Below are 27548 nucleotides of genomic sequence, written 5' to 3'. Positions count from 1 at the left end.
ACTATAAAAAGGCAAGGCAGCTGAGTAAAAAACCTGCACAGATGCTTTGGAGCAGTCTGTGAGTGACACCAGACAACACCTATCTGGAATCTACCAGAAGGGTGGAAAAACACCATGAAACTTGCCCTCCAAGCCACGCTGTCCTTTGGGCTCCTGGGTAAGTGAATGTTGGCTTGCAGAAAGTAGCAAGTCAAAGGAATTTGAGGGGCAGCTGTGTGAGATTAGAGGGGCACCTTTCCTACTGCTTGTAGAAACTGAAAAATTATCATTTTTATTTATGGCACTTATTGATTTTGATAGAACAACTGAATTGCATTTTTTAGTGCACAGAAGGTGTGCATGTGTGGCTGCCCAAATATAGGACTAAATCTCACATCAGCTCTCATCACTGGCTGTGTTGGTGAGGATTGATGGGGATTGCAGCGGAACAACACTCAGACAGCCACAACTGTCCCCTGCTGCTTCAGTGACACATGAGCAACAATGCAATCCCTACTTTGGAATGGTCAGAGGTCCCCTAGCACTTCTGCTCTTCATTGATGGCTCAGTCCAAAAACTTTGGTGATCCTCTAATGTGTGCCCAGCTTTAAGCCAAAAATTTTAAAGGCTGCAATGATGCTTTGTTATTATGAATAAATTATATATATTTACTATTATTTATAAATATTTTAAACAAAATATAGAATGTTTACATGCTTGTGCTAAGCACACTGAGCAGCGAGATTATGCTGAATGAATAACATGAAGTGTGAACAACTCTTTAGTACAGAAAAGGCAATAGTATTCTTATCCCAGAGTGATATGCTTTGAGCAAGGAAAAGTGAAGGTGTGGGACTACCTGTTACTTTGGGAAATTCATGAGTCAGTCCCTGTGCTTGCCAAAGTAATGTGAATCTAAGGGGAGAATCCATGGGACAAAACTGTAGGTGGGAAAGCTTTCACATTACACACTTATTATACTACTTTAACTTCCATAGCCACAGTCTGTAGAATGCTGAGACCCAATGTTTGCCTTGTTGTATGTAATTCAAATTAAAAGGACTCTTTAGAACAATGATTCTAGATTAAACTGATAATTTAGGACATTTCAAGATTTTATTTTAACAATGAAACAACCATACCCTCTTCACAGAATTTTACAGGGGAGGAGAAGATGACATGGGGCCATAACACACAACACACTTATCGCACTTTAATTGCTATGGTTCTGTCCTATGGAATCCTGGGATTTACAGTTAAGGGAGGAGTATTTAGAATTCTCAGCCAGAGAGTTCTAGTGTTCCCCTAAACTATGAACTCCAGTGTTAAAACTAGAATGGGTAAATATAAGGTATCATTAAGACAGGGCAGGGTATTATTATTAAGGGCAACTGAGGTAGGCATAATGTTACTAGGAAGTTCTCAACTCCTGTTGAATCAAAGAGACCTCTGCAAGAACATAGTATTATTTTGCAGCTCCCCAATCATACATTTTGTGCAGAAGAACTGCCTGGTCGATGGCTGTCATGGTCATTAGGAACATAAGAAGTTGCTATATACTGAGTCATATAAAAACTTATTCATGTTACTCTTTTGGGCTACAATTTCTAGAATCCACGGACTGGTCTTGTTGACCAGGGGATTCTGGAAGTTGTAGTTGAAAATGATTTTTTCAAGATGCTAAGTCAGACGAAGGGGAAAGTCTTGAGATTGGGTGGTTTACTGAGCAGAAATCAGTTATGGGTCAAGGTTTTTCCATCCTTGGTCTATACTGACAGTGGTTTTGCTGAATTTCAGGTGTGGTATTTTTCAGCCTTATCTGAGAAAGCCGGGGACTGAAGACTTCTTTCCTGAAAAGCATCTGTACTCTACAACTGACCAGAGCTAGGAATGAACTAAACATGATGTTAATCTGAGAGTGTAACTTGCCAAAGCCACCTATTGGGTTTCACTGGTCATGGGGGGATTCAAGCCCTGGTTTCCAGAGTTGTAGTCTAACACTCAAATCACTACACCACACTGGCTTTCATAGGACTTTATCACAGGGGGGGGGGGGGGAGAGGCAAAATCGAGGTTTAAACAGCCAATTTTATAGCCTCTTTATTGCCTTGTTAATAGTGATGTGTCTGAAAATCTTAAATGTGATATCATATTATGCACGAGATAATTGGCCGTTTAAACCCCCAATTTTCCCTGTGTGATAAAGTGCATAGACAAGACCATGCTGAGAGTGAAGAAGGAGCGTAACATTTCTTCCTACTGCAAAAAGTAAGATTCCAGTCATATTTGGTGCAGAGCTTGAGGAAGTTGCTTTCTAAAACTACAACATCCAGAAACCCCAGCCAGCGTGGTCAGTGAGCTTGCTGGCTGGGAGATTTGGGGAGTTCTTACTCAGAAAATGTAACTCCTCCAGGCTCTAATTAAGTGTATTTATATGGGATGGCCTTCTGGTTTTCCTTGGCCCTTGCACCAACATGTTTTAGGGGCAAGTTGCTTGACCACACATACAGCCTTTTGGGCATGCATGACGGAGAGTGGCAAATCTATCTTCTGAACATGCCCAGAAGGTGTTGATGAGGGGTTACTGCTCAGCCAGATTTCTTCAAGATTTATGCCCTTTTCTACGGAAATATCTTCATGAAGCCATTGGGAGGGACAAATCTGAGGCCAATCACTATGGTGGTGATACCCACTTCTGCAACTGACAACAAAGAAGCTGGGGCATGGGCTAACAAGTTGAGGCTAGGTCCCAATAAGCCAGATGTCTTGACAGATTCGTAGGAGTACAACCTGTTCTGGAAGTGGTTACACTCCTTCTGAACAATAACGTGCATGCCTTAGGAAAGAGGTTAAGCTAGACCAGTGATGGTAAACCTTTTAGAGGCCGAGTGCCCAAACTGCAACACAAAACCCACTTATTTGACACATGACACATGTGCCCACACAGAGGGCTCTGAGTGCCATAGGTTCGCTATCACTGAGCTAGACTATAAAGGAATGGTGTAATAGGGCCTTTTATGTAGCAGCACCAGAATTATAAAATTCCTTTCTAAAGAGATTAGATTAGCCTCTTCAGTGTTTAGCTTCCAGCGAACAATAAAGTTTGTGCTTCGTGTTTGTTTGTTTGTTTTAAGGGTTGAGAATATTGAAGTTCACTGGGGCCAGGAAATACCCACAGTACAAGAAGTGTGCATTTTATTTTATTTTATCTGAGATTATGTTACTTTCATTCCAACCTGCCTTTTCTGGCACTGGTTATTTGAGCAGATAACACTTGGTTTGTCACAGAAAAAAAGTTTCTTAGAAGATGAGATATTTTTCCATTCTTTAGTACTTGAGGTACAGAAAACAACACACAATTCACACAGTGCAAAGGTTTGTTTTATCCTGGGACATGAGGGTTCATCTTTGCTGTATTTAAAATTGTATTAATATTTCATTTGTACACTGCTTTGGGATCCTTATGACTAAAAGATGGTCTATAAATATTTTAAGAAATATAATTTTAAAAAACCTCATATAATTTTAAAAAATCAGAACCATAAGTGTGATTCTTTCCCCATAATTCAACCCATTAATTTGCCATTATAGATTAGCAGTTCTTTATGGAATACATTTAGAACTGTAATTTGTTTGCTATGCAACATTTGCAGGTTTTTAGGTCATTTCTCCAGATTATGCTTCTATGGCGGAGATAACATATTTCCCCAGCCATATTTGGTGCCACCTTCTCCTCCTCTCTTCTTTTAGTAACACACAAATGGGATTTCTTTCATGAGTTAGCATAGTCACATCTAACATGATTGTGCAAGCATCACAGATGCCTTTTGATGTGATGTTTATTGTGACAGCAGAAGAACTGACCTTTAGTATTCTGTTCCATTTTCTGTGCTTTTCACCCAGGATAGACGTTATCAGACAAAGAAAATTGGAAGTATAATCCAATGGTAATCCGAATGCAATCATGGGGTTTAACGTTATTGCATGATAGACTACCACACGCAATTTCGGGCAATGGCAAGCTATTTTTGGGCAATGAGAAATCAGTATGAACACAATTCAAATTCACGTGAATTCACTGAGCTAGCGAATTCATGTGAATGCGTTCTGGCCCCACTTTCTTTTCATTCGAAATTAAGAGAAATTCCTCCCATGTGATACACTCCCTAGTTTTGGCACTGATTTGACTTGGAAGGAAAACTCATTTTTCTTGAAATTATGGGGAGGAGCAGTCCAGGCATTGTTCAAGGTCTGTCAAATTGCATCAATACTTCTTTTTCATTTCTTCCACAGCACTGTGCCTTGCAACCTCCCCAGTAAGATGGTGTGTAACCTCAGCCCCTGAGCAAACAAAATGTCAAAGACTGCAAACGTGCTTCAGCAACCAACAAGGGGAAAACGTGCCACAGTTGAGCTGTGTGAAGAAGTCTGATGTCCATGAATGCATAAAAGGCATTGCAGTAAGTGACCTGCAGAAGCTAGACATGGAAGCTGAGGGATTTTCTTTATCTCGTTGTGTGAGATGAGCTAAATATTCATGGCAGAACTGACAACCATGCTGCAATAGCAGCTGGTTTCTATTATGTCACTGGGGTGGTGAATCTCCTCTCAGTTTCAGCCTACGAAGGGAGCTTGTAGCACCTTTGAGATTAACTGAAAGAAAGAAGCTGGTAGCATGAGCTGTTGTAGACATGAACTTTTGTAGGCTTTTGTAGACTTCCTCGGATGCATAGGGTGAAATGGAGAGTCCAGAGACAGGCATATATAAGCCTGTGGTGTGTGGGAATGTCAGTTGAAATTCACACCCTTGTAGGTATAGAGATGAGGTGGCAAGTTCAGTTTTAATGGTAGTCATTGGGGGACAAAGGCAGGAGGAAATATGGTGCCTAAAACCACAAAGTGTAGATAACCATATAAGTATTGGAATGTAATATGGGAACCAGAGAGGAGATGTGATAAACTGGCCAAGAGTGCACTCATGATGATGAGGGGGGTTAGATAGAATCATAGAATCATAGAATCATAGAGTTGGAAGAGACCACTAGGGCCATCCAGTCCAACCCCCTGCCATGCAGGAAATCCAAATCAAAGCATCCCTGACAGATGGCCATCCAGCCTCTGTTTAAAGACCTCCAAGGAAGGAGACTCTATCACCCTCCGAGGGAGTGCATTCCATTGTCGAACAGCCCTAACTGTCAGGAAGTTCCTCCTAATGTTCAGGTGGAATCTCTTTTCCTGCAGCTTGCATCCATTGTTCCTGGTCCTGTTCTCTGGAGCAGCAGAAAACAAGCTTGCTCCCTCTCCAATATGACATCCCTTCAAATATTTAAACAGGGCGATCATATCACCTCTTAACCTTCTTTTCTCCAGGCTAAACATCCCCAGTTCCCTAAGTCGTTCCTCATAGGGCATGGTTTCCAGACCTTTCACCATTTTTGTCGCCCTCCTTTGGACACGCTCCAGTTTCTCAATGTCCTTTCTGAATTGTGGCGCCCAGAACTGGACACAATATTCTAGGTGGGGCCTGACCAGAGCAGAATACAGTGGCACTATTACTTCTCTTGATCTAGACACTATACTTCTATTGATGCAGCCTAAAATAGCATTGGCCTTTTTAGCTGCCGCATCACACTGTTCACTCATGTTCAACTTGTGGTCTACTTGGACTCCTAGATCCCTTTCACACGTAGTTTCATTCAGCCAGGTGTCACCCATCCTATATCTGTGCATTTTATTTTTCCGCCCTAAGTGCTGAAATGGTGTTGAAATGTATGTAGTGTGCCAGGAAACTATCTATCTATCCCCCCTCCCCTCCATTCCTCATGAGGGTGCCCTTGACCAGTTCATCACATCTCCTCTTAGGTTCTCTTGGTGTATGTATTGTCACAACTCACCCTCTGTCTTAACACTGAGCTCTCATGCTCTCCACTTTTTCTCTTCACATCTCCCCTCCACCACAGCCCAATCTGGGGCAATTGCTCTGTCTGAATTGTTTTCCAGGGAGCCTGTGCTACAGGGGTGTATGTATGAGGGAGCGGATGATCCAAAAGCAGCCCAGCAAATTCCTCTCGGTTTGAGGCATGCAGAGGCGGCTGTAAGGCCTTTAAGCAGCTTCTTCTTCCCTCTCCCTCCTTCTCCGAGCCAGGCAAGCTGGTCTCTGCATGCCTCTTGGTTGGCAGGGGCATGTGCCAGCTGTGCCATTGACAGAACTTTATGAGATGTTGAGTGGGAAACACATTAAAAAAGAAAGTTGATTTTTGCTATGTCTCAAGTTAAAGGAAGGCATACTAAACTCAGCCCCAAGCTTTTGAAGGAATCAGTCAGTGTTCAATGATGGGTGGGTGTGCACATGTACACACACACACACACACACACACACACACACACACACACTCACACACACAGGCTTGCCTTTCTTTTTCATATTTACTGTACTTGCAGGCTGACTTTTCTTGCAACCTTCTGAGTAACTATCGGGCATGGTCTAGAGTTTGAGAACCACTGGTTTAGATGATAATAATAATAATAATAATAATAATAATAATAATAATATTTATATACCGCTTTTCTACATTGATCAAAGCGGTGCACAAAAATACAGAGAATACAATAATACACGTTAGAAATACAATATGTACATACAATAAAATAGAACAATAAAACCAGTTACCAATTACAATTTAAAAAGCTATGTAATCAAATCAAAGCCAGTTGAGTTGATGTCAATGATGCAGATACATTTGGGGGGGGAACCATATAATATCAGGGCACATGGGGGAAAGTGTGGTGGGAAAAGAAGGTCTTAAGTTTCTTTTTAAAGAGATCCAGGGAGGTGGTGGAGCGGAGCTCATCGGGAATAGGGATGCCATATCCTGGCGGCCCCCAGGACAATCCCGCTTTTGGAGGACCCTGCCCCGCCCCGGTTCATCCAAAATCCCGGCTTTGTGCCCAGCCACTGGGCCCGCTCATACGGCCATTGCCGTGACCGCTAATGCACGCGGCCAGCGGCCACCCACCTCCTCCTCTTCGGCAGCGCCGCCCTCCTCCTCCTCCTCAGCAGCGCTGCCCTCCTCTGCCCGACTGTGCCGCATGGCACTTGCCTGGGCAGGCAACAACGCGCGCTTGCCCCGCTAGCGTGCCCGCGTGCGGGGCTAGAAAAGAGTAGCTCGTCCTCTTTGGCCAGCCAGCCATTGGCCGGCCAGCCAAAGGGGACAAGCTCCTATTTTCTAGCCCCGCGCGGCTGCAACAGCGCACGCTTCCCCGGTAGCGCGCTCGCACAAGGGGCTGGAAAGGGAGAGCTCGTCCCCTTTGGCTGGCTGGCCAATGGCTGAAGAGCAGGGGTGGGGCTGTTTCCAGTGCCAAAGAGCTGGCAGAGCTTTGGAGGAGGTGGACTAGGAGGAGGAGGAGGAGGAGGAGGAGGCAGAGGAGGACCAATGAGGGTAGGCCTCTGGGTCAGGAGGAGGGGAGAGCGCCATTTCCAAATGGTGCTGAGGAGGAGGAAGTGGAGAGGTGAGTGGCCACTTCGGCTCTGCCTTATTTCTTTTATTTTTTAAATTATATTTTATTCTTAAAAATAAACAACTCTTCCTTTATATTTTATTTTTATTTTTATTCTTAAAAATAAACAACCTTGTCTTTTTATTTTTATTTTTATTATTAAAAATAAACAACCTTTCCTTTTTATTTTATTTTATTTTTATTATTAAAAATAAACAATTTTTTATTTTATATTATTTTTGTCTAGAAATAATGCCAAAATGTTCTCCATTTTGATCATGCCTAAGAAACATGCATTTATATTAACATTTTTAAAAAATCATCAATTTTTTCATATGTCCTCCAATTTTTTAAAAAACGTGTCCTACATTTGAAAATGGCATAGGATAGAACCGGGTAGATGAGTGCAAGAATTTGGAAAAGTTTGGCAGATCATGAGCGAAGCTGACAGAGTCTGACAAGGCCTGGGGCTCTTTCACACTTCGCAATGATGATAGCACTATGATTCCACTGTAATTTCCATGGTTCTATCATGTGGAATCTTGTGATTTGTAGTTCAGGAAGGGCTATAAAAAAATTCTCATATAGAACTCCACAGGATGTAGCCAGGGCAGTTAAAGTGACATCACAATTCTATAACTGTATAGTGTGAAAGGGTCCCTAGAAGATACCGACAGTAAAATAGCTTTGGTCCACCTACTGTGGGGATGGGAGTGCTCGGAGTCCAACAACATCTGGAGAGTTGTATGACTATGGTTTTGCCCCTGCCATTCATATTACTTTTATGTCCAAGAGGTGAGAATAGTGGTTTAGTGGTCTCCTCTCATTTAATCCTGTTATGTGTTTCCAGAACAATGAAGCTGATGCCATCAGCCTGGACGGAGGCCTAATTTTTGAAGCAGGCATGGCCCCTTACAACCTGAGGCCCGCTGTATCTGAAGTCTATACCACAAGTGCAGGAGGTAAATTTAAAAACAAAAACAAAATACAAAGCCTTGTCTGAAAATGCAAGATGAATGAATCAGAACTCAGAAATAATGAGTTATGAAAGAAATAATATATTTACCAATTTTTTGCTTTTCAAAAATACTGTAATGCATGGGAACAATAATAAATTGGAGTATGTTCTGGGAGTATATTGAGTACAGTTTTCTAATTGCTTCTATAAATTACTTTAAAAACCATTTTTAGAGGCACATGGATGGGTACTTTTCCAGATATTGTTCCATTCTCTTATCATTCCTAAGATTTTTCTTTAAAAAGTGAGATCACAGTAATTGCACAACAGCAGTTTTTAAAGTGATAGCTGTGATAGTCTGTTTTAATATAAAAAGGAAAAAAGGAGGAAGAATGTGGTGGCCCCTGTAAATCTAGAAAAACCCACAGATATTTAAGCACCATAGCAAGTAACTTCATGATTAACATAAAAGAACAGCCTTTCCTAACACGATGAACAGTAAGGATAATAGTCTACAGAAATAAATTAACATTGTAAAGTAACTGTCCAAGCACTGCATTTCATCAAAAGGATGCTAGTTGAGGGTAGGTATGCAAAAAGTGTTAATAAGAAAAGAACTGAATAAGCCAAGGGGAAAAAAAGCAGGAGGTGAAAGTAATGGATAGAGCTGCCTTATGCTAAAAGAGTCCGTTGGTTCAGGTTAGTCCAGGATTATCTACTGTGGTAGACAATTGCTCTCCAGGGCCTCTGATTCCTTTAAATGGAGCTTGAATATGGGAACTTGTGTGTGCAACCATGTGTTCTAGTGTCAAGCTATAAGTCCACCTTTGGTACAGGCTCCTGCTGGTGTCAAGCATTTATGGGGGGGCAGAAACCAAAGCTTGGGGTGACACATTATTTTTTGGACTACACAATGCCCTAGCCACTAGTCTTGGGAAGTCCAGGAGTTGAATTAGTCCAAACCAGGAACTTTTTCTGAGCTGCAAAGATCCAAATCTGTGCCCCCAGGACAACAATACTGTTGAAAAGGCATACCCAAGGAGAGGTAGGAACACTCCCCATTTCCACACATATATCTATCTACTTTCTGCTTTGTATTTTTCTCTGTCAGAATCTGTTACCAGTTACTATGCAGTGGCCGTTGTGAAGAAAGGAACAGTTGCTTCGCTTGCTGATCTCAAAGGGAAGAAATCTTGCCACACTGGCTTGGGCCGATCTGCAGGCTGGAATATTCCAATAGGGACCCTTGTGGCTAAAAAAATAATACAATGGGAAGGAGCAGATACAGAACCAATAGAAAAAGGTAAGCAGCATGGTAAGGAGAACAGTGATATTGAGGGGGTGGCAGAGTCTAATAGAAAAAAGCGACTGTCATCAGATGTCTAAAGAATTACAGAAACATAACAAGTGAACCTCCAGCAAAACAAATAAAAACTGCACATGACATCTGGTTTTGATTAAACGGAAGAGGTGCTTTTCTGTTGTATGGTTTTTTTAGGTCAGAACCTACCATATCAGTTAAGCAAAGTAGGTCAGCAAAGCAATACTGTATAACATGTTGATTGTTCAAGAATAGGGACGGTCCTGGCATTAGACAGATCAAGGCAGCTGGCTCAGGTAGTGGTTTATTTATGTCAAATGAATTCATTAAAGTGTAATTTGTTAATGTATTACTATCATTGAGTTGGATCCTGGCTTAATTATATTTAGAGGTGGCACATTGCTTTCAGTGGGTCTACTCTACACATAACTAAGACTGGATCCAGCCCATTGAGAGATTCTTCTTCTGTCTTAGGTGCCAAAAAAGCAAACTAGAATGGCTAGCTTGACTGGGGGAGTGGGTCCTATTTTGTCTTTTGCCTTAGGCAGCCAAATGTCTTGGGCAATGAGTGGCTATGGTAGTCCTTATATTTTACGGGAAGAATCATTTATCCTCCTGAGCTATTTAATGATTTCTCCTACATAATCTCATGCTATTGGCTATGATAGTTGAGACTTCTGGGAGATGACATGCAAAACATTTCCTATCTCTTCTGTGCTGTCTTGGGCCCTTTACAAAAGTGGAATACTTCCTGTATTCACCACCCCAATACCAATCATTCAAATGTAGCAGAGGATAAAAGCTAGTGTTAGTCAAACACAGTCTGTTGGCCCAAATGGCATCAGACAAGTGCAATTGGGGTTTCCTGACATTACTGCAGAAAGAAGCTGCCTATGAGACAAAATTTGTGAATGCAACATGTTCTGCATCTGTTTCTGATCAAAGAGAGAGAACCACTGTCACCCTTGAAAACATTGGTTTTCCCAGCAGGGAATATCTGAGGCATGTGTGAAGTTTCGCTTTCTCATACAAACTCATATGAGAGCAACGTAATGGGAAGAGACACCCCCCCTGCATCATAACCTGCTTGTGTATTCTTCTTTAACAGCTGTGGCCAGATTTTTTGCTGCTGCCTGTGTCCCAGGTTCCTCTGAAAGAAATCTGTGCCACTTATGTGCTGGAAAAGGTGACAAGAAATGTAGCCGAAATGATCCTTTCTCTGGATATTCAGGAGCTTTAGAGTGAGTGGTTTATGTTTTTCTATCCTTTTTTTGTACAGTATTAGTGAATTTGTTTCATCATAAATATGATGGTGTGTGTGGAGGAGGGGAATGCAACCTGAGAGACTGTCTGCACAAAATTTTATTTCATACTTTTCATTACCTGAATTAGTAAGATTTTCCAAGAGCAGCATTATTTGGGTTTAGCTTCCTCTTGTAGGAACAACCGTAGAATCATAGAATTATATACTTGGTACAGACCTCAAGGGCCATCCAGTCCAATCACCTGCCATGCAGGAACACACAGTCAAAGCATCCCCGACAGATGGCCATCCAACCTCTGTTTGAAAACCTCTGAAGAAGGAGAGGTTGCACGATTCCCACCCCTGGCTTAGGTAGACCTAAGTGTCATGTGTTCATGATTATCTTATTGCAGATCCATTATGTGGACAGAAAGAAGCATCCTGAATTCAGGCTACCTTTAGCTTCTAAGCAAGGTGTGTCCACACTGTACGGTTATGGGGTTGTTGTGTTCACATTTTCACATTGTTTCCAAATTATGGAGACCCTAAAGTGAAACCCCATGGGGTTTTCTGGGCAAGATTTGTTCAACAGGGCCTTTGCCTTCCTCTGAGGCTGAGAGAATGTGACTTGCCCAAGGTCACCCAGTGGATTCCCATGGCCAAGTGCAGATTCAAACACTGATCTTCAGAGTTGTGGTCACACACTCTACCACTACACAATGCTGGATTTCTATGCTTATGGAATCCATGTGTTTTTTCACTTCTGAGGTAGATATACTGGTTTGCAGAAGAAAGGTGCCTTTGAATACGTGCCTAGTTTAAAATTTGCTTTCGGTACCAGTGGTTCATCATTCATACTGCTGTCTAGGAAAGAAATCTGTCCATAAGTATACTCTGAACTAAAAACTAAGAACAAAGAAGTTGATAAGATTGCAAGGCAGCAAGCAAAAACATAATTGTTCTAATAGTTCCCATTCTCTTCATATTTAAGGTGTCTGAAGTCTGGAGCTGGAGATGTGGCCTTTGTGAAAGATGCAACAGTATTAGGTAAATATTTTCACTTACAGTGTTTTTACATTGAAAGACATAGCCATTGTAGTTTGGAAAATCAGTTTGCAACCTTTGAGACTACCTGAATGATAGAAGTTGATAGCATGAGCTTACATAGATTTGAGCCTACTTCACCAAATGCATCTGAGGACTTAGGCTCAAGTCTAGGAAAGCTCATGCTACCAATTTCTATCTTTCAGTTAGTCTCAAAGGTGTTGCAAGATCCCTTTGCATATTATTTTTCCATGATTACTGGTAAATCATGGCTCCTGAGCTCTGGTTTTCCAGCAGCTAATAACAAAACTTGTTCTTTCTGGGCTTTACATTGTTACTCCTTGTTCTTCACAGCTCTTTCTCCAGATGAGAGGAGCAACTATGAGCTGCTCTGTGAAGATGGCACCAAGAAACCCATTGAAGAGTATCAGCAGTGTAACCTGGCTAGGGTTCCTGCTCATGCTGTGGTGGCACGAACTGTGGATGGTCGGGCAGATGCCATCTGGACACTCCTCTCTAATGCTTTGGTATCTTTAGAACAAACAAACATTTTCATATTTTCTGAAGACAAATGTTTCACTACCTTTCTGTAATGAATATTCTGGCTGTACTCGCTTCCAAATGTTCTCTGATCTCCCAGTTTAGCTGATAGTCACAGAAAGTGTGGCAAATGCCTTGAAAATTGCATTCCCTCTGGTTTTCCCAGTCTGGCAGGAACAGTCTCCATTACTCCTCTGTTCTTTTTCAGCTGCTTTTAAAATGTATGGTTTTCTTTCTCCCCCTTCCACTTTTCCCCTTTCTTCTAAGCTTATTTGCTACAAATGAGCTTAAAGTACAAAAGTAGTTTGGACTCAGTTAACTCAACAGAAGGGAGAGAAGGATGGGGGCAAAGTCTTGCTCTTTCCTGTAGATTCAGGGAAAATCAAACTGCTGTAATGTGAAGTCGAAGGCTTTCATGGCCGGCATCCATAGTTTTTTGTGGGGTTTTCGGGCTATGTGGCCATTTTTTAGAAGAGTTTATTTCTGATGTTTCACCAGCATCTGTGGCTGGCATCTTCAGTGAAATTTCTCTGAAAATGCCAGCCACAGATGCTAGTGAAACGTCTTCTAGAACATGGCCACATAGCCCGAAAACCCCACAAAAACTACTGTAACATCTCCTAGTTTGTGTGTTCTTTCTTATCAATAATTTGTGCCATCTTGACCACACATATCCCAGTTTTCATCTGTGAAATGTTGGAGGATATGATATTGTATGGATAGAAGTGGTATAGTAGAACTGTACACAAGACATGTGGGGAGGGGGAAGCAGGAAAATAATCTCTCTCTCTCTCTCTCTCTCTCTCTCTCTCACACACACACACACACTTTCTAACATGTTTGTTTCACTTGTCTTCATATTTTCTGTTCCTTACTTCCATGTAACCCTTTCCTTCCTTTCCTAGGAACGGTATTCCAAGCACAACCAAGCAGAGTGTCAACTTTTTGGTCCCGCTGAGGGTGTCCTCAAAGACCTCATGTTTAAAGATTCTGCTGTCAATCTTCGCCGTGTTCCTGATGTTATGGATTTTCATTTCTACCTGGGGAACCAGTATTATACTTCTGCTCAGAGTCTCAGAATAGGTAAGCAGGACACCAGTTGCAATGAATAATTGAGTCCAGCGATGAGCATCATCGAACGGGTAGAATTAATTGAAAACAATGAAACTGTGGTCAGCAGGATTGGTTTAAATGCAGCTTATTTTATTAACTGTGTGTTCATGAAGTCTATAGGGAGGGGACAATTGCAAAATCAGAATTTTATTGACTGAGATGTATAATTGGATAAATGTCCTGACTAGGGAACAAGTTTTGATAAATGACTGACAGTTTTATTATGAGGAAAATGCCAATTGAATGTTCTGTTTGCTCATGACCCATCTGACCAAAAGCAGTCCATCACTTTTTAATAATAATAATAATAATAATAATAATAATAATAATAATTGATTAATATCCCACTTTTGTTCCATATTAGAGCCAAAGTGGCTTATATATTAGAAACAAAACAGTTAAAACAATCTTTAGTATAAAAAGAATAATTAAAAAACATTTTGGAGCATAAGGCAAACTATCTAGTTGTGATCTGCTAGTCTGCCATACATTTTGTATTTTAGCAACCAAAACAATAATAAAAGAATCATTTATATATCTTTATTGTACTAGAAATGCCCAGAACAGCAAACATTATAATGATAAAATAATATAATGTAATCAGTAAAAGCATTCCTTCATACTACTTGTTGAATCTTTCTCATGGGAACATTTTCACGGATGGAAGCCAAAGTATTTAGAATACTTGCTAAGTAAAGAAGCAATTTAGGGCTGGCCCTATGTTTTTTAATGGAACAGTTCTGAGATCCAACATTTGAGTAGTACAATTGGGCAGTACTAATGAAGTAAAACACAAGCAAAACTATACCTTAAAAATCACAAAAGTAATAAAGGTATAAACAAAAAAGTCACTGGCTACTAGCTAGTTACTAGCCAGTAGTTGCATGTGATATACAACAATATTCCATATAATTTTAGAATAACAATTTTCATTCACATGAGATACTGAAGTGGAGATATTTTCACAGTGGCAAAATATGATTTCAATGGCTGGAAAATACAGTTGGCTTGCAAATAAAGCACAGTATTTGAATCCCTTATATAAGGCTTGTAAATATTTTTTCTTGCAAGCATTTTATTGTAGCTGTCATAGGATAGGGTTGGATCTTTCCTGAATTAGAAATTTTGTCTCTGAGCTGCTCTGACTATATTATTCAGCATTAAATAGACTAAGTATTTTTGCTTTTTGTACTGTAAATAACTTTTAATTAGAACATTAATTTTAGCCTGTAAACTTGTAGTATGTTATTCAAGTTCACTATTACTGCAAACGTCCTATTATGTCTATGTCAAGATGATTAAATTATATGTCAAAACTGTTTTTTAATTGTTTCCAGGAGAAAAAGGATGCCGTTGTTCTAAATTTAAAAGACTACTAACTCATTTATCTACTTTCCCCAAAACACTTTGCTTTGTTGGCCTTCCATGTGCCAGTCAAGAAAATTTTGACTCATATACTATGGGATGAGGGCTTAGAATAATTTGGAAGTCAGTAGTCTCCCTCTACCAGCAGTAAGATTACAGAATGATGAGGCGTTGGAGTGCAGAGTTAACAGAGTTTCAACTTTCTGGTCCCTTAGAGAGAATTGCTCCTGGTCCTGACACAGCAAACAGAATTGTGTGGTGTACCGTGGGCACAGCTGAGAAGACAAAGTGTGACTTGTGGAGCGGAGTAAGCAATGGTGCCATCGACTGTGCTGTGTCTGAAACTACAGAAGAATGTATCATCAAGATCATAGTAAGGGCTTAAACATGCCTGCACCCTCACCTTGTTCTTGAAAGTAGTACTAAGGCTATTTCTGTGCTTCAGCTCTCCTTCTTTCTATATAGACAGTATTGAAAAAAATATATTCTTTTGAACAACTTCCAGAATCCCCCAGCCAACATGGGTTTTGGGAGTTGTAGGACAAAAAGTAATTTTTCTAAGATTTGTTCTGAATTAATCCAACATGAGCTGGAGGAGGTTTATAGTGTCTAAATCCCATTCCTATTCCCTCTCTGGTCTTCATGCCTTCCTGAATTTTTGGCCACCCTGCTTTGCAAAAGTGAAGTAGTTCGTTCATGGTCTCGCTCCTCCATCCCATTGCTTCAGGTGTCCCTATGTTATGTTGTGTCTCAGTGACTATAATGCCAAATGCAAATTTGTATGGGTTGTGCAGATAGCAGATTTCTAGGTTTGCTCAAAATGGCCATGGTTTCTGGTCTCCAGAAAAGAATTGTCCCAGTGTAATGTAATCAGTACCATTCCTTTGAGGCAGCTCAGAAGGACAGTGTGAACAGAATGAATCTGAGTGATTTTATCTGCAAAGTACTGTGCATTTTTTATAGTGGGCTGTTTAATGGCCTCCTGTGGACCAGGCTGTGAAATGGACTTAAGAGTATGGTTCCCACCCCCCCCCCCCCCCCCCCCCACCCCCATGCTCTTGCTAGGGTCTTTCTAATAGTCACTCATGAAATTATATCCAGAGTTCTAGCTAAAAATAAAAATAAAAGATAAATGTGCATAGGGGGCTTGATCCAGATGTAAACATATGCAGCTGAATGGGTAGAAGTAATAGACACTGGTAACCCTTCCACCTGACTTAAAAAGACACACAGAGAACTGAGGGACCCAGTTAAATTGATGAACTAAATTGGGTGTGGGAGGGGAGGGGAGGGGCATTCCTGAAAGTCAGGTAGAAACTGTTTAATTCGGAGATGAATGTTAAGCTTTTTCACTGAGTTTTAACTAAATGATTTTGGTGTGTTTCTGTGTGTTACTAATAAAGCCTAGTCCTTGTTGTTGTTATGAGCCTTCAAGACATTTTTGACTTATGGCAACCCTATCACAGGGTTTTCTTGGCAATATTTGTTCAGAGGGAGTATGTCTTTGGCTTTCATTGAGGCGGAGGGTGTGACTTGGCCAAGGTCACCCAGTGGGTTTCCATGGTTGAGGGGAGATTTGAACCCTGGTCTTCAGAGCAAGATCTAGCTGTATTAAAATCTTTTGATTTCTCTCTTGATGTCTGTGGATAGCGTTCATATCTGCCCATTTGAACACCTTTGTTAAAAGCTTCTCAGTATGGACCAGGAAATTATAATATAATTATTCATGCTACAGGTTTCCCCTCTTCTTTTTTGATCACCTCCTTTAGCCTTCATTTCCTCCCAGTCAGTCAACATTTCATGCCATTGGGTTCTTATGGGTCTGTTTTGGGGATCGTTTTCCAGCCCTAAGTAGATAGGTAGATAGATAGATAGATAGATAGGGCTGATATGAACCAAATATGGATTATTTTATCTGTAATTTGTCTTGTTGCACTTGCTGAGCAAGGGCCAAAAAGACATTATTATATGGAAGAGGAAAGTATCAAGAGAATCAGAATTACCCTAGAGTTGAGGTTCCCAAACTTTGGTCCTCCAGGTACAGTGGACTTCAGTTCCCAGAACCCCTGAATATCAGCCAAGCTGGCTGGGACCTCTGGGACCTGAAGTTCAAAACACCTGAAAGATCAAATTTTGGTACCTGAAAACCTTGGGATTATTTTGAGGCTTGACATCTTCCTCTTGCTTGTATATGTGTATGAAACCATTTTGGCCCCCAGCAGCACAAGTACAGCAAGACAAATTACATACAAAGGGATAGTAATTCAGGCTTCTCTAATCTTTCCTTTTAAAAAGAAATTCTGAATTAAAAGTAGAACCTGCTATAAAATTTTGTCATGTGATGTGTTCATCTTCAATTCAGGGTCACAACTAGCCAATCAGTCATGGCTCATTCAATACTCTATATTCCATCTTCTACCCCCCCCCCCTTTTTTTTTTGTATCTTTTGCCAACACTTTGCCAGCATTCTCAATATTTTCTAATTTTTATTTTTGCAAGTATTAGAATTCCCCCAAATCTGCTGATACCTTGTTGTTGTTCATAGATGGTACTATCTTAGGTACATTAAGATACACACTCAGAGAATGAGTTTGCTAATAATATATATCATTTCTATTGTAGAAAGGTGAAGCTGATGCCATAAGCTTGGATGGTGGACACATCTACACAGCAGGAAAGTGTGGCTTGGTTCCAGTATTGGCAGAAGTCTACTGTAAGTATGAAAATTGTTGTTTAACACAGTACTAGCTGTCATGTGCTTACTGTGTTTATGGTATAAGTATATACAGTAAACGCATGACAGCTATATAAATACTGTATATACTCGTGTACAAGTCTAGAAATTTTAGTCAAAAAATTGACCCCCAAAAATGGGTTGACTTATCCATGGGTCAATGTAAATGCTGTAAGTACTATACAATCCCCTTCTCTGAGTAGAGTGGCAAAAGGCAAGAGCTTAGTCCAACCCGGAAGAAACTAAAAGAAGCATCACCCTTCTTTATTTTTTCCACTGCGGTACCACTTCTGGTCTTTTTTAATGTCTGGGCTTTGACATCATTTTTCTTTCCTTCATCCTTTGCCTCCTTTGTTACATGCCTCTAGGTTTTACCCTCAATTTATACACGGGTTATATAAAAATCCATAAGTTTAGCTTTCGACTTATACATGAGGTCAACTTATAGTCAAGTATATACAGTATCTTCTGATTACTCCTCAACCCTGTAGCCTTTACATAGAGATATCCTCAGTGAGGTGAGTTTAGTAAAAGGTTTAATGGCTGATATATATCGGTCATGGTCCTGAACAAAACTTATTGAAATAAAGGTGAAATATCTTTTATTTGGTTAGGAGATCACATTGCTAATGGACAACAGAACACCATATAAAAATTTTGTGTGTGTGCATAGACGTCTACCTGCTCTTTGACATAAACAAAGTCATAGTCTTTCATTTACATACATGTTTATATGGTTGTGTGGAAGGATGTTTCTAACATGATATTCCAATGCAGAGTAGGCAAGAAAGCCTTGGGATCTTTGTTAAATGCAGAGCTTCTATCTTTTCTAATACTCACTGAAGATATAATGGTATGTAATATGCAGTTCAAGTAATATTGCCAGGTTATCTCTAAGGGAATATAGACAGACATACACTCACAAGCACCCTCACATTTGTAAGTTGTGTATGTGAAGCATTTTATTGTATGATTTAAGAAAGCAGTCTGTTTTGTCCATTTGGTCTCGGACTTTTGTTATTTCATGGTGTGATGATGACTTGGGCATGCTTGGTCTTAAAGTATTTTCTCCACATCCTCTTGCTTTTCTTTGTAGCTCCTGACAATGGTGTATGCAACCAGCCAGATCGTGAGACAACAGGTGGGTAATTATGGGACACAAGGATTGAAGATATTATCAGTCATTTAAGCTTTTTATTTGGGATTTGAAAACATCTTCAAAACTGTCAGTGCTATGCTTTCTTTACCTACTGGGTGGGGAGGGGGTAGTGAAGGAAGGTGAAGCTATATGATATAGATAATACATTGTTAGAAACAGGAATTGTAAATGCTCGGTGTTTTCTGGTTGTTATAGTACAAGCCTTGCATACCTTTAACTTGTGAATTTGCTTCCTTTCTTCTGTGACTGGTTATCAGCAGATAAACATGGTCTTTGCTAGCAAGTCTGATTAACCTCTGCCAAAATCATGTTTCTTGGAATACTAATGTGTTTTCAGCCTTTAATGATGTGCATCTTCAACATACTTTGATCCCCAATACATTGGAATAAGCACTTTACTTTACATTGCAAGCTGAAGCCATAGAGTACCTGGAGAATCTAGTTTTCAAGCCAGTGAATGAACATAGCATTGTAATGTTTCTCACATGCAGATCCAGAGCCTGGAAGCATTACTTCTGGAAACTAGACCTTTCCAGATCCTTAAGCCACTGTAGTCAATGGCCATGCTGATTTAAGAGTTAAAGGAGTTGTAGTCCCAAAAGCAAGATTACTAAATCTGGATTTTTCATATATGGATGTTACAGTAGAGGGTTTTATACAAGGGCCCAAAAGTCTGCACCTAAAACAGGGTTGAGCTTACCCCCCCCCCCCCTTCATTAACTCTCATCTGAGAGATTCTTGTTTTCTGTTCTCTGCTTTCAGTTAAGGGCTATACTGCTGTAGCAATAGCAGAAGCATCCAAACCCGACATCACATGGAAGACCCTTAAAGGAAAGAAGTCCTGCCACACTGGGGTTGATAGAACTGCTGGCTGGAATATCCCTATGGGCTTGATTTACAATGAGAACAATCAAGATTGTGACTTCGGTGAGTGGCGTTTTGTTCATTTTCTTATGTACCTTGCCAATTACTATAACACCCTGTATTCCTCCAAGAGCTTCATTGCAGCCTATGTAGCCCTGCCTTTTTGATCTTAAATTGGTAAGGATAAAAGCTAAAGTCAGTTAGGGTACTTCTAGTGTCTCAGTGTTACCAGTCAGTGGCATTACTAGGGTTGGCGTCACCTGGTGGGGACACTCATGGTGTCACCCCCCCATTGACCTCCTCCAATGCCACATCATACAGAATCCTTAGTAATGTTTTCTTTACTAATGTTACTCGTCAGTCATAATTCTTATATCTCACTGAATGTAATGGTAATAGCCATAATGTAAACTACTAATAAAATTAAAATTATACCTTTAAATTGCAATATTATATGCAAAGCATAAATGTATTTACATATAGATATTTAATGTGAATAAAATGAAAATTTGGTAAAATGTGATTTTTTAAAGAAATGTTTTTTAATTTTTTTAAAAAAAATTGAATTTTGAAATGTTTATTTTTTTTAAACAAAACCTGGGGCCTCTCTTGTCTTCTCCCATTCATGGCATCTCTACAGCATTTTGAAGAAACCCTGGTGAATTCCACAGCCTGTTTCTGCCTATACACAGATGGTTGAAGAGCAGTGGTGTCACCCTCTTAGGGTGTCATCTGGTGTGTTCTGCACCCCTATACTCCTCCTAGTGATGTTACTGCTACCAATCAAGATGGATTCTCTAGCTTTTCCATCTCTTTGTAACAAGGAAAACATTGGATGTAATGGGAAACCATGGGAGGTTGAACATGGAAGAGAGTAATCTCTAGATCCACGCACTCATCCTCCCCCTCACCACTATTCAAGTCCATGTTGGAGGCAAGATGATTGCATAGTAAAAGTCTCATCCTGATTCCCTCCTCAGAAAATCTCTATTTCTACTTCCAAAATTCACTTTCCCACCCCAGATTTACTTTGACTGGCAGAAGTTCTCCAGGAACTTGGTGAAAGGTCTTTCATATAAGCTGCTACCTGATCCTTTTAGCTGAAAATGTGAGTGATTGGATCTGTAGCCTTCTGGATATACAGCTGATGCTATTTCACTGAACTATGTAGAAGGGGGAAGTTAAGTAGATTAGTAGACAAATCTTGTCTTGGCACTGATGGCAGAACAGCAGGCTCTGTGATATATCTCAAAGGAACAGGATAGTAGTGAGTGGACAGAAGACAAAGCACGTGGCACACAGGTCTTTCCTTCAATAATGCATGCGTCCTAAGAGTCCAAAAGCCATGCCAAAGCCACGCTCCAGTCCTAAGGACTGGAGCGCAGCTTTGGCACAGCTTCTGGCCTCTTAAGATGCATGTGTCATTTAAACAGTATACCTCCAAAGTGACCCGAAGCAGCTTTATTTTGGCCTGTCTGTTCAGGCCCACTGTCCGCATTTAAAACAGCAGCAAAGACTAATTCCCCCCTAATAGACCTATCCAGATTACAGTGGACCCTTGTTATCCACTGGGGTTTGGTTCCAGGAACCCCCATGAATAACAAAATCCGTGTATGCTCAAGTCTCATTAAATATAATGGCATAGCAAAATGGTGTCCCTTATATAAAATGGAAAAATCAAGGTTTGATATTTGAAATTTATACTTTTTTAAAAAATATTTTCAAGCTGTGGATGCTTGAATCTGTGTATAAGGAATCTGTGTATAAGGAGGGCCAACTGTATTTTAAAATTGTGCATTGATGGATTTTAATATGTATTGGTATTATATGTTCTTTTAACTGATATTATGTGTTTTGTTATTTCTTTTTGTTTCTTGCTTTGATCCATAGGAAGAGAAGGGAAATAAATAAATAAATAAATAAATAAATAAATAAATAAATGGTAGGACTGACTGACTATTTTCTATTCTCATGCTAGGTAAATTTTTCAGCGAAGGCTGTGCACCGGGAGCACCAGCTGACTCTCCACTGTGCAGGCTGTGTAAGGGCAGTGGCGGGGAAGGCAGTATCTCTGACAAATACAAGTGTAAACCCAACAGCAATGAGATATTCTATGGTTATAACGGTGCTTTCCGGTAGGTAGCTTTGGTGTAATCCAATCTATTCTCTGGTGGTGATGGAGGAATGAGAAACCATACTGTTTTTCATTCCTCCTCTTTCTTCCCCTTGCAGCTCAACATGACTTTCTAGAGATGTTGGCAGCCCCCTGCCCCAGCTCTCCACAGTAACCCTCTAACAACAGAAATATTATATATATGCCAAGCCTGCAAACATTACTGCACACAGTTCAAATGCTAGTGCTAATCATTTTTTCTAATGTGTCAGTGTTATGTATCGTTTAGCGCATGAAATGCTACCAACACATTTAATTAAATTTTAAATAAAGTAAACATTAGTTCCTACTCCTCAAACTCCTGGCATGTAAACATTAACATTAAAGAGGGAGGAGAGAGTTATCATCCCCTGGATAACCTGATAGTTGGTAACAGTTAAGGTTACTTGTAACCTATTCCTTCCAAGCTTTGTACATATTGGGATTGGCATCTGCGACAATGACTAATTTTAATTTCTTCATGTAATTGTGCAGTTTTGGATGAGCCTCAAGGTTAGCCTCCCTAAAGACCTCCAAGAGTGGTAACTGGTGTGCAGAAACTACTGTAGTTGTGGACTTTGCACATGATATGAGGAGATTTAAAAAAAGTATCACACATTCCATATCCATCCTTGACACTGAAAATCTAAACTTTTGTAAGCATGTCTCAAATAAGTCGTGATCCCACTAGTAGCCTGAATTACATTTACTCTGCTTCAGTAAGGATAGTTGTCTGTATTTCACACAAAGCAATTAAAACATGCATCCATGCGTTTGGAAAGAAGTTACCAGCATACTGCACTGATATCATCATTTTAAAAACCGGAATGTTTTTCATTTCACAACTGTTGATATTTCTCATTCAGTGAAGATATTATCTCTGAGTCATCCAAGGGATGAGGACACTTCTGCATTTCACTTCTTTACACATTTTTAATCAATTACATAACCGGAAGTAATTGAATGAAAAGAAAGTACATACAATCTCATGGAACTGATAAATGCTGCATAACTTTCTTTTTATTGTATTTTCTAGGTGCTTGATTGAGTCAGGAGATGTAGCCTTTGTTAAACACAGCACACCCTTTGACAACACAGGTATGTTCATTTTTGGTTAAATACTGTATTGCCAGTGGGCATGGTCTTTTACAGAGTACAAGAGGACAGGTCCTGCTCCAAGGCACTTACAATTCAGTGAAGGAGAATGGAATAATAGGTAAATGCAGAAGAAAAAATGTACTATGCTCATTTACATCATTTTAGGTTGAGGTACAGCAGAGCACAGGAACATCTGTATTGTCTGTTTTGTTGTTTGGCCTCTAAATAGTCATAAAAATAGTTAATGTTAGGCTTAACAGGTACAATCTTCCAACCAACATAAAAATTCGCTAGTGTTAGGGGTGAAGGACCCCCATGAATGTGGAAACACGCAAATAAAAACTCACTGTTCTTTTTACCTAAGAGGACACTTCTCTAGGACTCCCCAGGTCCTCCAGTGCAGCTCTATGGTCAATGTATGTCAGACATTGAGCACAGAATCATGCTGGAGGACCTACAAATGTCTAGAGAGGTGTTTTCTCTAGGAACTTCTTGGTTCTCCAGCACAACCTTATGGTCAGCTTCTGGCAGAGTTGCACTGGAGGACCTAGAGAGACATAAGAATGAAAACAGCAAATAATCAAAGCTGCAAAAGTCAATGCCGCAGACATGGAGGGCCAACTGTATACACAAAGGCTCACTCTTGCGGACATTTCTACCCACATGTGGATCTCAAGGAAGAATGGCCAGTTAGTTGAGCATCTGATGACAGGATTGAGGCCAACAAGCCCAGTCCCATTTCCTGCTCCACATATTATCTCTTGTGAACAACACCTGATTAGGCTCAAACCAATTTTTGTTTTTGTAAAGAGCCTTACAGTCTTGAAAATTCATTCTGAATTTATTGCAGGAGACAACAAACCAGCTTGGGTAGGCGACAAAGGGCCTAATGACTTTGTATTGCTGGCACGTGATGGTCGCCGCTGTCCAATTTCTGAATACTTAACATGTGGTCTGGCCACCGTTCCTACTCATGGTGTAGTAACACGACCTGACCAGGCAGATAATGTCCGCCGCGTGATGCTCCAACAACAGGTGAGACTTGACCTGGGGACCTCTAAGAAGACATTAAAGATAGTCAGTCAGACTAACCAAATGTGTTGGAATATGGCAGTTTTAATTGCTGTACTTACCACTTTTATTTTTGAGATTCTCGTGATCTTATCCTGATACTTTTCCTAGTCATTTCTATTAATTACCACAGCTCTTCCCCAGAGCATTATTCCTTTTCCCAGTCCATTTTGATGCAGTTTGAATTTCAAATTCACCCATATGCCTATTGCTGGGGTTCATTGTGGTTTGGGGGCAGTGTTAACTTTTCATGCTTTTGTAGCCTGCTGTCTGCCTCTATTTCATTTTCTTTCTCACCCAAAACATCTCCAGGGAAACTGTTCACCCTTCTGAGAAGAAATGTTTTCATTTCATTTAAAAAATATCTCTGTAGAACTTTAGCATTGTTGCTATAAACTGCTGTAGTGGCAGCGCTGTATTTTCCCTCAGTGTGACATCTCTTTCTGCCAAACACATACATGCGCATATGCATAGCCTGTGTGAAATGAAGCATTGGAGGAGATTGGCAAGAGACTCTGTGTGTGTGTGTGTGTGTGGAACTCCCACTGAGGAAAAACATAGTGTTACCATCACAGCAGTTTATAGCAGTGGGACTAGAGTTCTTAGATACCTTTCATAAATTTATAGCAGTAACACTGGGGCTGAGAGTATGTGACTCGCCCAAGATCACCAGTGGGTTTCTATGGCCCAGTGGGGAATTGAACCCTGGGATCCAGTCCTAGTTCAGTGCTCAAACCATTACACCACACTGGTTCTACAGGGATTTAATTTTTTTTTAAAATAAATGGTAATGAGCTATTGGGGAGAAAAAAAGACTTATACATGCATTGCAACAGCCCCTGGAAACACACCTGGATGGAAAATGGTGTGAGAAGGTTGGTGATTGCCACATTTAATGTCACAACCCATGCCACAAAAGACCCAGAAATGAATCAAAATGTGATGCCTTTTTACCAGGTTTTTAAACAAAATGTCAAGAATATGATTGGGCAGGAAAGCAAGAGCAAGCACATTAACTAGTGTACCACAATGTGGCACAAATTGCCAGGCTAGATAAGTCCTAAATTAAACTGCTTTTGATATTTTTAACAGAACAGCACCATAATTTACAGATCTTATCTTATTTGTGAGTAAATAAATTCTGTTAGCTTAAGCAGACATACTCACAGTACATCCAACAGCAATAACATTCCTGGCACAAATGGCACCAAAAACAAACAGGGGAAGAGTGGCAGCAGTTAAATCATTAAGAAAAAGATTTTGAAAAGAACACAATAGTGAAACAGTTGAAGTAGAAATTGAATGAGGTTACTGTGATCTTTCTACAAGGAGCTGCATAAACACATTTTTAAAAGCATGAAAACTAACTGAATCCTGGTTGTATTCATTTATTACAGATATATTATGGAAACACTGGATCTGATAAAGAGGTCTTCCAATTGTTCCAATCTGATACCAAAGACAGTTTGTTCAAAGATGGTACTGTGTGCTTAGCTACTCCAAAAGAAAAGACCTATGAGGCCTATCTTGGCAAGCAGTACATGGATTCTGTGGCTGGACTCAAAGAGTGCTCACCTTCAGGTACCAATGATAGACTAAAATGAATAGCAGCTGTCAACTTTATAGGCATAAGCTGCATTTTATATCAGCCATTTTTTACTTTCAGGAGAATCCCGAAAGTAAAAAGCAGCCGATTTTGTCAACTTTATGTGCAGTTATTTTCATGTGAATGCTCAGTGCCCCTCATGAGTGTGAAAACAATCCTGCTTTTACAGGATTTTTCCACTTTCTGTACGTGTTAATACACAACGTTGTCTAAAAATGATCCTGCTTTTGCAGGATTTCCCTGTTTTAAATCCCATTTCTGCATGGGGAAAACCCTGTGTGATAAACTCCAAAGTGTCTACAGTTTTGTTTAAAGTAGGGATGGGCAACTTTGGTGGTCCAAGTGGTCAGATGTACACTTCTGGGTTTGAAAAATGTTTGTGTATGTATTTTTTTTTAATAAACAGTAGAGAGACATCACAAACTCCTTAAAGGGTGAACCTGTTTTAAGAAGCCAAAACAATCCACTTATATTTTGCTTAAAAAATGTGGTCTGGGGGATTCTGTGGGCCACAAAACAAGCTTAGAGAGTCCACGTAGTCCCAGGTCTATAGTTTGCTCCCCTGTGTTTAAAGGCCATTTTACATTAAGGGTACATGAGCTGTATTGAAGGCCCATACGTGTAATCTCTTTCTCTCTCTCAACTGAACAAAGTTTTATGGTATTTTTAGTTGCTTTTTTGATTTAGTTTTGGCTTGGCAATTCCTCTTGTGAATCTTAACCAAAATCTAGAACTGACAAAGCACATTAACTCAAGAGCAGACTGGTGAATGGTAATCCAGACACATTTTGGAATATCCCCAACATCATTTATATGCCTTCACCATTAAAAAAAATACAGTGAATAAAGTAATATTCAGGATTTTTTCTAAAGGATTGTCTGGTAAATTAGTCAGACATAGGAGGGTGTGTGTATGCAATGGAATATCCAAATGAAGGAGGAACTGGTCATTGGCCAAAATCAGGAATGTATAAGAAGGAAGATCAAGGGTGTTGTTGTTGTTGTTGTGTGCTTTCAAGTCATTTCCAACTTCTGATGACCATCCCATGGGATTTTCTTGGCATGTTTCTTCAGAAGGGATTTGACATTGCCATTCTCTGAGACCAAGAGAGTGTGGTTACCAATTCCAATTCATTTCATTTATCTCCTCGACTTCAGACTAACATTGGATTTAGCCTAGTTTTTTTTAATGAATGGAAATTGTTTATACTAAGATGCTCCATATGAACTCAGTAGCCTAGTTTTCATTTAACTGCCATGGAGTCAAAGAATGGTAATAATGGGTTTTGTTGGCACAGTCTAGTATGTGTAGCACATATCCTCATAACCATTAGAATTATATAAACCTCTTTATGACCCTAATGTTTTGAACAGGAAATTTGGAATGATATATTAGATAGTTACATAACCAGTGATGCTATTGTTTATTCATTTGTGATAATTGATTTCAGCTGGTTTTGAAAAGGACCCTCTGAAAAATTCCACATGTATTTGGCACAGTTTATCTGGTTTTGTTTACTGATTCTCAATTTTTATTTCATTTTTTCCTGTTTCCCCCCCAACAGAACTCCTTAAGGCCTGTCTGTTCCACCAGTAGTATAACTGATATTAACTGCAGTTCCTGGAAATGAAAAAGAAAACTTGGATTCTTCATTCTTCTTGTCCAAACTTGAGGAATCTGTTCTATTTGCTCTTTTCTCATTAATATTGAAACAGAAACTTTGAACTTCTCCTTGTATGGCTTTGCAACTCATTGGTGTCACTAGGGCAAAATAAATAAATAAAATTAACATTCTTGATTTAA

The 27548-nt window shown here is 39.9% G+C and overlaps 1 protein-coding gene across 1 annotated transcript; it reads left to right on the top strand.

Annotated features, from left to right (window-relative positions):
- TF (transferrin) lies at positions 1-27548 on the top strand. The gene is made up of 17 exons (XM_042460576.1): positions 1-157; positions 4273-4439; positions 8327-8438; positions 9546-9737; positions 10864-10996; positions 11990-12045; positions 12397-12569; positions 13488-13665; positions 15276-15433; positions 17683-17773; positions 18891-18935; positions 19716-19880; positions 21796-21952; positions 23006-23067; positions 23918-24102; positions 25536-25719; positions 27310-27548. The coding sequence occupies exons 1-17, from the start codon at positions 115-117 to the stop codon at positions 27339-27341; spliced, it is 2133 nt and encodes a 710-aa protein (XP_042316510.1). The 5' UTR covers positions 1-114; the 3' UTR covers positions 27342-27548.

Source organism: Sceloporus undulatus, chromosome 3 (genome assembly GCF_019175285.1).
Source record: "Sceloporus undulatus isolate JIND9_A2432 ecotype Alabama chromosome 3, SceUnd_v1.1, whole genome shotgun sequence".
NCBI classification, from domain to species: Eukaryota; Metazoa; Chordata; class Lepidosauria; order Squamata; family Phrynosomatidae; genus Sceloporus; species Sceloporus undulatus.
The sequence above is the reverse complement of the archived record's forward strand: the minus strand, read 5'-3'. Positions and strand labels throughout refer to the sequence as shown.